Raw genomic sequence first — 12,781 nt, 5'->3', positions numbered from 1 at the left:
CATGAAGGGGTGTTAAATTTTCTCAAATGCTTTCTTAGCATCTAGAGAGATAAACATGTAATTTTTTTCCTTGAGTTTGTTTATGTAGTGTATGACATTGATGGATTTCTGTACATTGAACCATCCTTGCATCCCTGGGATGAAATCTATTTGATCATGGAGAATGATTGCATTGATGAGTTCTTGGATTCTGTTTGCAAGAATTTTGTTGGTATTTTTGCATCAATGTTCATGAGGGAAATTTGTCTAAAGTTTTCTTTCTTTGTAGAATCTTTGTGTGGTTTAGGAATGAGTGTAATTGTGGCTTCAAAGAATGAGTTGGGTAGTATTTTCTCTGTTTCTATATTGTGAAATAGTTTGGAGAGTATTGGTATGAGGTCTTCTATGAAGGTCTGATAGAATTCTGCATTAAACCCATCAAGTCCTTTTTTGGTTGGGAGATTTTTGATGACTGCTTCTATTTCCTTAGCGGTTATGAGGCTGTTTAGATGGTTTATCTGATCTTGGTTTAACTTTGGTACCTGGTATTTGTCTAGAATATTGTCCATTTCCTCTAGATTTTCTAGTTTTGTTGAGTATAGACTTTTGTAATAGGATCTGATGATTTCTTGACTATCCTCTGTTTCTGTTGTTATGTCTCTCCTTTCATTTCTGATTTTTTTCAATTTGGATACTCTCTCTGCACACTCTGTTGAGTCTGGCTAAAAAAAATTCTATTGATTTTCTCAAAGAACCAGATCTTAGTTTTGTTGATTCTTTGTATAGTTCTTTTTTGTGTCTATATGGTTGATTTCAGCTCTGAGTTTTATTATTTTCTGCTATCTACTTCTCTTGGGTGTATCTGCTTCTTTTTGTTCTATAACTTTCAGGTGTGCTATTATGTTGTTAGTGTATGTTCTCTCCAGTTTCTTTTTGGAGGCACTCAGTCCTATGAGTTTTCCTCTTAGCACTGCTTTCATTCTATCCCATAAGTTTGGGTATGTTGTCCTTTCATTTTTGTTAAATTCTAAGAAGTCTGATTTCTTTTTTAATTTCTTCATTGACCAAGATGTCATTGAGTAGAACATTGTTTAGCTTCCATGTGTATGTGAACTTTTTGTTGTTTTTGTTGTTATTAAAGATAAGCCTTAGTCCATGGTGATCTGATACAATACGTCAAATTATTTAGATCTTCTATCTCTTGAGGCCTGTTTTGTGACCATCTGTATGGTTAGTTTTGGAGAAGGTGTCATGAGGTTCTGAGGAGAAGGTATATTCTTTTGTTTTAGAATGAAATATTCTATAGATGTCTGTTAAATCCATTTGGTTCATAACTTCTGTTAGTTTCACGGTGTTTCTGTTCTGTTTCTGCATCCATGATTTGTTCATTGACAAGAGTGAGATGTTGAAGTCTCCCACTATTATTTTGTGTGGTGAAATATATACTCTGCGATTTAGTAGAGTTTCTTTTATGAATGTGGTTGCTCTTGTATTTGGAGCATAGATGTTCAGGATTGAGAGTTCCTCCTGATAGATTTTTTTCTGTTGATGAGTAAAAATTGTCCTTCCTTGTCTTTTTTAATGACTTCTGGTTGAAAATAAGTTTTATTCAATATCAGGATGGCCACTCCAGCTTGGTTTTGGGGACTCTTTGCTTGGAAGGTTTTGTCCCAACTTTTTACTCTGAGGTAGTTCCTGTCTTTGTTTCTAAGATGAGTTTCCTGTATGCAGCAAAATGCTGGATCCTATTTGTTTATCCAGTCTGATACTGTTTCTTTTTATTGAAGAATTAATTCCATTGATGTTAAGGAATATTAAGGAATAGTTATTGTTGTTTCCTGATATTTTCGTTGTTACAGGTAGAGTTATGTTTGTGTGCTTTTTTTCTTTGGTGTTTGTTGCAAGAAGATTAGTTTCTTGATTTTCCTAGGGTGAAGTTTCCTTCTTTGCGGCAGTGTTTTTCACCAATATCCTTTGTAGAGCTGGATTTGTGGACAGATATTGTGTAAATTTGTTTTTGTCCTAAAATATCTTGGTTTCTCCACATATAGTGATTGAGAGTTTTACTGAATATAGTAACGTGGTCTGGAACTTGTTTTCCCTTAGGGTCTGCATGATGTCAGTCCAGGAGCTTCCAGCTTTCATAATCTCTGTCAAAAAGTCTGGTGTAATTCTGATCGGTCTGCCTTTATATGTTACTTGTCGTTTTTTTCTTGCTGCTTTTAGTATTCTTTATTTGATTTGAGCATTTGTTTTTTTTTTTTTCTTGACTATTAAGTGTCGGGAAGAATTTCTTTTCTGCTCTAGTCTATTTGGGGTTCTGTAGGCTTCTTGTATATTTGTGGTCATCTCTTTTTTTAGGTTAGGGAAGTTTTTTCTATAATTTTGTTGAAGATATTTACAATTTTACCCATTTGACTATTGATGCTCACTTCAACCTAACTGCTACAGTTTGGATTCACAGCCTCCGAAATTTAGGTCATTGCTTCTGACTGTTTCAAAACCCACTTCTGCAGTCATTTCAACAAGACTTTGGAGATTTGTGCAAACATATGGAGTTTGGGAGGCTGCAGTGCTTGGGACTATGTCATCATTGAAAGGATGTTTCAATAACTATGATCTAGTAATGTATCAAGGTCTTCACTGTTGGCTTCTCTGCATTCTCCCTGCCTTTCAATATATATCTTCTCACTGTACCATATTTTTATTAAATAGAACTGGATTTCATTTCCTAGCATAGGATCTGGATCCTGTTTTCTCTAGAAGTGCGTTCCCTGGTGAGTTATTCAATATCATGTTATCACTACTAAACATATGTAGGCTTGAACATAACACACACATATGAAACAATACTAATTAATGAATAAGAGATCATGAATTTGAATAGGACTAAGAGGATGCAGAAGGAGTTGGAGGCAGAGGGGTGATAGATAAGATATAAATAAAATACTCATGTATGAAGTTCGCAAAAAGTAAAAATTTTAAATAAAAAGGCATGAATGACCTAAAGCTTTCTGTGTGCCCAATTAATGAAATAGAAGGCCAATTTACTATACTATTTGAAAATATTTACTATGTTGTTAATTCTGCTACTTTGGTGTAATTTTGATTACTTATCAGGGCATATTTGGTTTTAAGGCTTTAGTATTTTAGTATAATGACTATGAATTTAGCCATAGTGAGAAGTCTTCTTTGAAGGTCTTCTGTCTGCTCTATTTTTAACTATACTATCTGAATCTAAGAATTGAGGAGACATTTATTTTATTTGCCCCTCTCCTCTGCCTAATGTTAGCACTGTAATATCTGTTACACTGTTAATGTATTTGAGATGTTTGCTCTCAGTTCAGGAACAGGAAATGAAGACAAACTTTGGGTAGTCAGATGAGTGCCTCTTACCAAACGGGATTGTCTTCTAAAGTTTGTATTAAATTTTACTTTTCATTTGTGTGTATGTTTTTGTTTGTGTCTGCGTATTTCTATGCCATTTATGTGGGTACCTGTGGAGGCTGGAAGAGGCTAAAAGATCCACTGAACATGGAGTTACAGGCAGCTATGGGCCACTTGACATGAATATTGGGAACCAAACTTGGGGTCTCTGGAAAAGCAGTAAGCACCCTTAACTGCCAACCAGTCTTTTCAGTCCAGAACATAAGCGGCTCTTGCTACTTACTGCTCTTAGCTTTGATAAGAAATTTGCTGTAAGATCATTTTTCTGAAGACACCACAAACTTAGTAGGCCTTGGTTCTCATGTTGGTATTGACCAGCGAGCTTCTTGTTGGCAATTATGAAGACAGTTGGAAAAGAAAATCTTCAACAGTATTACCCAGCTCAGAAAGTTGTGAAGTACAGTAATGGCCAGTGTGGCAAGCTGTATGCCCACAGATGCATCAGCAGTCCAAGTGCTATGAGATAACCAACTGTTCCCTAATTGGATTAAAATTTCATTCCAGAAGTATATATATATATGAGAGAGAGAGAGAGAGAGAGAGAGAGAGAGAGAGAGAGAGAGAGAGAGAGAGATAGGGAGGGAGGGAGAAAGGGAGAGAGGGAGGAGGGAGAGAGAGAAGGGGAAAATATGCTCAAATACAAAAAACAGTACACTCAACAAGAAATTATTTTCATAGGCTAAGTTAAGCAGGCAAAGTGAAAAATCAAATGTCACTAGTTTAAATCTCAGAAATCATGAACCTCTGTAACTGTTTACATGCACATTTTACATGCATGCCATCTCCAGTGGTAATATGCATTTATTAAGTTGGAGGTCTGAACTACAAACTTTTTTAGAATTTATCTCTGTCCCAAGGAAACAAACAAACAAAAGAAGTGTTCTTGGTGGTTGTTTTAGATAATCCTTTATTCACCTATACCAGAAGAACATTTGTCATTGAAATCACTCACTTAACAATGTAGCTCTCCATTACTTTTATCTTGTGTACTGTAAAGAAACAGTACAGCAGAATTCACAACACTCTTGCCACAAGTAAGAACTGAATGTAAATTCCTATTAAAAGTGAATAATGGTGTATCTAACCTCATTTTAATTTCAGTAATTGACTGGGGAAACAGGAAGATCTATTGAAAGGACCATTGCTGGTCAAACACTAATGAGAAAATATCTGAGTCACTGGCTGTCATGGTAACAGGGTATTATCCAAATCTGATCAGTATGCCCAGTAGCTACCGAAGTGATAGGCTACACTTCTAATTGCCTTTTCTACTTGCAAGATGGGTTCTGTGCTTCTCAGGGTGAGAGTGTGGCATGGCTCTGTTGATCAGATAAGGAATAGATGACATGTTTGTAAATTAAGTTCAAGCATATAGCACCAAGGATAAATTAAACACTGGGAAGTTTTCAAAGAATAACAAAAATAACATCTTGTTATTGCCTTTTCAGATTTCTGAAAAAGAGTACTTTTCTCATCTAATTTCAAAAATGGTTAATGCAAAAGGAACATGGTGAAAACGTGAAAATGAATCAGTAATAAATCTTCTCAAGGAAGGAACTTCCAAACAGAATAGTTTAGAAATGAACTCATCAAGAACCACAAGTACCCAAAAGTAATTAGGTCAGGTAGAAAGAAGCAGAAATTAGGGTATTGGAAATTGTTAAAACATAAGAATAAATAGCAGAAAGTAGGCAGGCTTGGTGGCAGAAGCTAATACTGAGGATGTGGGGGTAGGCTTCTGTGCTGCCTGTGTGCTCAACAGCAACCTTCCTGTCACTGCCTGAGTGGTTGGATACACAGCTTCAATGGATACTGAAGAGTCTTTAGATCTCTCTACTTCTCTTTAATATCTTGAATGCCATTGGATCTTAAAGAAAATTGATGGTGGCCTCCTGGTCTTTTAGCTGGATAACTTAATTGTAAAAGGAAAACCTGTAGATTGTCAGAGAAGCAATGAATGCTGGCACGCATTATTGACTAGGATCCCATGTGCCCTCTCAAAGCTGGTGCACATAAGCATCATTAATAGCATTTGTCCTGAAATGTTGGTTCCTCTTGTTAACTGTATCAGTATGTGGACTGAGCTTCACATGCATTGGAATGAAAGTAACCAATCTACAGTTAATATAATGAAAGTCAAAGACACATTCATCTACAACATTCTACATTCTGAGGAGGGTGTAAAATTTCAACTGTTTTTCCAAAGCGATCAGAGTGTGGAAATAGATCAAACAGCCGCTTTCCCCGATGGAATTGGGCTATAGAGGGAAGGCATACACTGACCTTGGATGAAAGCAGCAGTCGGACAGCCAGTCAGTGTGGCCAGATCCCGTAAGAAGCACATTGCCCTTTGGGAGGCCCACCATCTTCCAGAGACGATCCTCACTACAGGAGACAAGATAGTCTTTGCAGGGGTGCATGACGATGCTGTACAGGGAGAAAGAAAGGGCGTTACTGATGGGTAAACAGTTTTCTAAGGCAAATGAGGAAATGTCAATGATCATCTTATTTTAACAAGGCAGACTCTGTCTCAAAACCAGACTCTACACCCCAGCTATAACTCTAATATCTTTCTCATCACCATCAAACTAAGCAACACATTGGATCTCAGATTTCTTATTTACAACAGGAAGATGTTAATTTGGGGGGGTCATGAGTATATAATTATGGGTTTAAAATAATAACTGGCTTTTTTCCTCTCAGGGAGGAAAACCTGTACCAATAATGTATGTACGTGTGTGTGTGTGTGTGTGTGTGTGTGTTTGTGTGTGTTTGTGTGTGTTTGTGTTTGTGAGTGTTTGTGTGTGTGTGTGTGTGTGTGTGTGTGTGTGTGCATGTGCTAGGGTATTTAGATCAATAAAATAATTATTTTTTATAGAAAAAAATCAGTTGCAAAACACTGTCTGTCTTTATTCAGGTATTTTTTTGTTAAAAGGTAACAAATCATAATTGCATTATTATAGCTTTATAATAAATTCTATTGAAACATTAACTTGGTGGCCCACAAACTTTGCAGTGAGGAAGAGCTCTGCTAATATTCTCCTTAAACTCATTTCAGCAAATGAGTAGTATACAAATTATGGTAATGAATTCAAGATGTATAAGGCAATTCTTAGTTTATAAAAGCCTAGAGGGAAATAAAAAAGAAGAATATAAAATTAATGATTAGCTCACTCAGTGCCATTATCTGAACTGGACATCATCACTGTGACTATTAAATATAGAAGCTAAATTATTGTGAAATTGAGCCTACAATGTTAATGCCTAAAATTTTATCTATAGCAGTGTTTTAATCTTATTTACGAAGAGTCTCGTCTATGTTTTATGATTCAGTGGATGTAGATGAGTTTCATGTCAAGTATCTATTAAAATACCAACTTCAACATTAGCAACGAAATGTTCAATTTATGCTTGGTCATGTCAGTTCTAACCTGTAGCATGCACACTCATCTAGACAGTACAAGGAAATAAAAGACGATTCAGAAATACCGCAGAACATTGCTCTATGACCAGCCTTGTTCTGTAATATGGACCTTAGAGAATCAATTCCTGAAGATATCATGTGTCTGATCAATCACTGCAGGTCTTCCATGACAAAAATTATATTCTTTACTATCTTTTCTGTGAATACTGCTAAGTCTCGAGATTATGAATAGAAACACTGTTCTCTTACATTGACCTAGAGGCAGTGTCATAGTTCAACAATGTGCATTTACCATGACCGAGGTCTAGTGAAACTGCTTTACCTATTTTCAGTATTTCACTGCTCTAAATTAGGACAGTGGAAGGAAAATTATTCATACTCTAGTTCATCACAGTGTTGGTTTTGACTTTCAGAAGGCCAGTTCAAGAAAGAAATTTATTACGACACACAACTAAAGGATGCATTTATAGAACTTAATTAGCAGAAAAATATGATGAGAGGTAAAAAGGGTCAGATTGAGACGGATTCTGTATTCAGATACACACAGGAAGGTACAGCAAACCCTCGGAGCTCCTGAGTATGATATATGTTGGCTCACAGCTTTTCTGGCAGACTCAGGCACACTTGACTAGATGATAAATTACCCTCTTTAAGTGAAGATAACTAAAATCATTGATGTCTTTACAAACTTTGAGAGATAAGTTTCCAAAATGACTTTTGTGAGGAAAGCTATTTGTAGAAGGCAGAGGATGGGATAGAAACAGAAACTCAATAAAAGCAAATCAGTTTGGAATTGCCCTTGCTGGACTTCCTGAGCCCTTCCACTCTGATGCCTCCTGCATAGCATGGCAACAGTGTTTACCATTCCAAGTCTGTATGTGTGCACATGTGCAAGGGATACAGTCCAAGTCACTCTTCTGGATGGACACATAAAATATTCTTTAACAGCAAACTAAGCATACTCAGGACGTGCTTTTGTTTTCCTATACATGCATCATTTATGATGAAGTTGTTTAGAAGATGGGTACAGTAAGAGATGATGGGAATAACTAATGATGAAATAGAAATGTATAGCACTTTACCTACTCATGCTTCCTACTCACAAAGGACTTACCTTTTTGATTTCTGCTCAGTACTCTTCATACACTGTGGCCATAGCTTTGAGGCCCGATATCTGGCAGTTAAACTGGCACATATTTTTCTCCACAGATCTATCATTTATCTATCTATCTATCTATCTATCTATCTATCTATCTATCTATCTATCTATCATCTACCTACCTATCTATCTATCTATTTTTTCTTTGTCTTTTCTTAGTAAGCTAAGAATATTACCCTGTTCCCTTAGAACAAGTACTTCAATGTTTTCTGGGTCATACATGACTTATCGACATCAGGGTTTTTGCCCTTGGGGACATTAACAATGCTTATTTAGTCACAAGCACTTGGAAACAATGACTCTGATGAATCCTGTAACAAAGGGATGAGAAGGCAGTGCACAGGGTGTATTTGCTGGCAAGAGACATGTTTCCTATTCCAGGAAAGATAGACCAGGCTAGCACAAGATTTTGTTATGTTATACAAATATAATCATACTCATTTTATATGCCAGATTGTTCATTTCTGAAATTTTCTTCTTATGATTTTAGGATCATAATTAACATTATATAATTAAAGTCATGGTAAGAAAATCTCACATAGAGGGTCATTTCAATATATTGGCACAACTGCAGGTATGCATGAACATATATACTCTGTTACATGTAAATGTACATGAAAAATACATATGTATAAGCTTTTTATGTAAATATATAAACACTTCAGACAAGCATTGATTCTCCATTCTTGAAAAGATCTATGCACGGATCTTTAAAAAATAGAAATATCAAGCATAAGTTGGAAGTAAAGTTTTAATTTATTGATTGAATGAGAATATTCCTGAGTCAAGAGGTAAAAATCCAAGTTCAATAACCTTGGGGACAAGAATCAGGAGTATTTTCCCAAATAGAAGTAATGCATCATTCCCAACTCTATTATCATCACCAATACTATTACTATCATCATCATCATCAACAACATCATCAACACCATCATCAGTATTATCATCATCATCAACACCATCATCATCATCAATATCATCAGCACCATCATCATCATCAACACCATCATCATCATCAACATCAACAACATCATCATCATCAAACATCATCAACACCATCATCATCATCAACAATATCATCAGCACCATCATCATCATCAACACCATCATCATCATCAACAACATCAACAGCATCATCATCATCAACATCATCATCAACACCACCATCATCATCATCAACACCATCATCATCATCAACACCATCATTATCATCAACAACATCATCAACAGCATCATCATCATCAACAACATCATCAACACCACCATCATCATCATCAACACCATCATCATCATCAGCATCATCATTATCATCAACATCATCAACAACATCATCATCATCAACAACATCAGCAGCACCATCATCACCATCAACACCATCATCATCAACAACATCATCAACACCATCATCATCAACACCATCATCATCAACAACATCATCAACACCATCATCATCATCAACACTCTGTCACCATCACAATCACCATCATCAACATATCACCTTCATTCTTTCTTTCTTCCTTTCATTCCTCCTCCTCCTCCTCCTCCTCTTCCTCCTCCTCCTCCTCCTCCTCCTTCCTTTTTTCCTCTCCTCCTCTTTTTCATAAACTGCCACACCTTGGACTAGATGCGTAATTCTTACAAGTGTAATGAAATCTCCCTTGATTGTTTTGTCTGTTGTAAGTCGAAATCAGCAGTGCATGGCACATACTTCCTTTTTAATAAATGCGTGTTCAATGCATGTCTGAGTGATGGCTGCTGGCGCTGTTTGTGTAACTCTTTTGATCCCATGAGTACTGAACCAGACGGTGTGTCTGTTGCGTAGCTTCACAGTTGATAATGAGCAAGTGGAAGCTGACATGGAGTGAGTCTAGGACGGTTTTGTTTTATGACTCATGATTTTTTTAGTTACTCCTAATCCTTACACATTTTTCATAATTTTTATTCGGAAGTACATTATGAATATGAACTCATTTTAAGTGGACCTGATATACTATTATGAGCTGTATATGCGTAAGTCATTTAGTCATTACCAAATCCCAGTTAAGAAACTCATTTGGTAATGAGTAATACCACAAGTTATAATGAATAGTGTTAAAGGAACTAGAGTATCCATTATTTGCAGCTGAGATACCTATTCTAAAAATGCTAGAGTAACCAGATGAGCAACAGCTGTCCTAAACCATCCACAGGAGCTCTGGTAACATAAAATATATGTTGCATTCATCATGTTTAACTTTTTTACGTGTTCTAATATTATGCATCTTGTACTGTATATTAAGTTGTCAGAAGGAATAGATGCTTCATTCAATTATTTTCCCCACAGCCATCACTACGTAATACATGTAGTGATATTGATATACATAAATTCTTTAGGTGATTAATTTGCTGAATATTTCCCATAATACTTAGGCTTCAGCTTTGATAATTCTGTCTGCTTTTGAATTAGTCTTTTGATGAAGCTAAAGGAGTGGTAACCAACACTTAATAGGAATCAGTTTCTGGTTCCAAAGTGGAGCCATCAACTCTCTTAATCATTATGGTACTGTCATTAAGTGCACTAAGTACAGTGACCATGTTTGCAGATGGAGGTGCAAGAGCACATAGAGGTCAGGTGGTACACAAAGTCATGAAGTCCAGAGGTGGCAGAGCCAGGAGGAACTAGAGAGGACTGCCCCCAGAATCTAAATTCCCAAGTCAGTTGAACTCAGATGGCCAATTATCATTTCCTTGATTTAGATAAGAGGTACATGGACTTGTATCTCAGTTATGTTAGGTGATTTACTAAGATGCCTTTTAAAGAAGGAATATGTGCTTAAAACATCTCTAATTCTGTTCCTAATATAGGAACCCTAATCCTAACTTCCTTAGTATAGGAAGCTTGATTGTTTGATTTCTTTTTCTGTGAGCTGTATAGTGGCTACGTTTAGATTGATAGAATGATGGGCTGAATAAAGCTGATTGGGAAAGAACTGTTTATCATCTGAAGTAGAGGCTAGTTCACCTTTTCTGTGAAGGGACAGATCAGAAGAATTTTAATCTATGTGCCCAAGAGTTTCTGATGCAACTATTCAGTGTTACTATGGTAGTATGTGATGGAAAAAAAAAAAAAAAAACAAAACTTTATTTACAAAAGTAGGTCCTGGGTCACATTTGGCCTGGGACTAGAATTTGTTAATTTCTGTTTCTGTAGAATTTTCATAACAAGGAATATACTAATGTTTAACAGTGTGGACTCAGGAGTAAGAAGTGAGTTTATATATTTACTCCAGCATCATTAACTGCATATCTTCAAATACCTTCCTTCATCAGCCTTGTTCCTTGTGTAAAAACTAGAAATATCAGAGTGCTGATGCAGTGGACTTGTGGAAATTACTTAAATTAGTGCATATAGAAGATCTGCAGTGGGGCTGGACAGGTGAGAATAGGAAGAATATTATCAGTAGGCGGACAAGAGTGTCATGAGGAACCTTGCCACACTCTGAAGGAGATGTAGCTTTACCAGCTTTGGTTATAAAAATGTGTGTTAAAGGAAATAAGACTGAACACTGAGTGTGGTGTCGTATACCTTTAATCACCCCCTGGGGAGGCAGATGAAGGCAGACAGATGTCTGTTAATTGGAGGCTAGCCAGGTCTATATAGTGATTTCTAAGTCAGCCAAGACATCGTAGTGAGACCCTGTCTAAATAAAAACCAAAAAACAAAAATATTATTTAAATTGAATTGTTGTAAAAAATAGTTTATATATGTGCCAATTTGTATGTCTGTGTTTGTATTTGTGTGTGTGTGTGTGTGTTCAAACACCTGTGTGCAAGAATACATACACATGAGAAAAACCACTTGGTTATGGTCAGCTAGCCACAAGTGGTGCATTCTCTGATAAAAGTAATCTACTGTAAATAACAACTTCCCACTCAACATAAAGAGATTGCTGTGTTGTCTTTCTCAGTGAAGGGAGAATGCAGGGGAGGCTCCCTTTCTACAGCTTAGCTCAGATTTTCAACTAGCAGAGGGGGGAGGGGAAACTGGTCCTTGTTGGGTCCTGGACTCCCACATGAAGAGAGCAGGAGTCCTGTCCTCAGACTCTGGCCACATATGCCTGTCTCTCTACAATGACATCCTAACTTTCCCTTCCCAAGATGTTTCCCAAAAGTTCTAATTAAAGAGTAATCTCCCTCTTACTGTCTTCCCAGCACCTGTTCCAAGTGCCACATAGTCACATGACTTTAAACTTTGAATATAAGCTTTCTGCCCTTCTTTAACTTACTATTAATTATAATTACAAGACATGAAGACAAAGGCCTTGTCACCTCATCCCCAAGTTAATAAGCTTGTGACTAGGGTAGAAATAGTACAAGAAAACATCTTCCAGGTTCAGGAAAAGAAGTTGTGGGTGCATGCTAATTTTTAGTCTTAATCAAGCTGTGTCCCAATGAAGTTTCCATGAAGTGTTTTGTTAAGCAATACACCAGGCACGTTACATAAAACAATATCCTGCAGTGTGAGATTTTTTATCTCGTTTATAATAAGAAACATTCTTCAAGACTACATGGTAGCTACTGAAATGCTTGCCTGTCTAAATTGAAACTGTTTTTCCTCATGGTGCAGTTATATGGGATATTTTGGAGGGGATGCGTGTAGGTGTCTGGAGAACACTGCTAATTATCAGTAGAGTTGGTGACAGAAGCTGCATGGTTAGACTTTTCAAAGGGAAGGCTGTTATTTTCAAAAAGATTGTCACAAAAAAGACTAATTAGATACCCTCATCTTTGCT

The 12,781-nt window shown here is 36.5% G+C and overlaps 1 protein-coding gene across 1 annotated transcript in view; it reads right to left on the bottom strand.

The window, feature by feature from the left end:
• The window catches only part of SPAG16 (sperm associated antigen 16), a gene marked incomplete at both ends in the record, with an annotated part of 827,025 nt that overhangs the window by 451,546 nt on the left and 362,698 nt on the right, over positions 1–12,781 (bottom strand). Inside the window, one exon of the mRNA XM_080932901.1 lies at positions 5,710–5,853. Coding sequence (XP_080789027.1) covers positions 5,710–5,853 — 144 coding nt within the window. The remainder of the gene's footprint in view (positions 1–5,709; positions 5,854–12,781) is intronic.

The sequence above is a fragment of the Micromys minutus genome, assembly GCF_963924665.1.
Source record: "Micromys minutus genome assembly, chromosome: 19".
Classification (NCBI taxonomy): domain Eukaryota; kingdom Metazoa; phylum Chordata; class Mammalia; order Rodentia; family Muridae; genus Micromys; species Micromys minutus.
The sequence above is the reverse complement of the archived record's forward strand: the minus strand, read 5'-3'. Positions and strand labels throughout refer to the sequence as shown.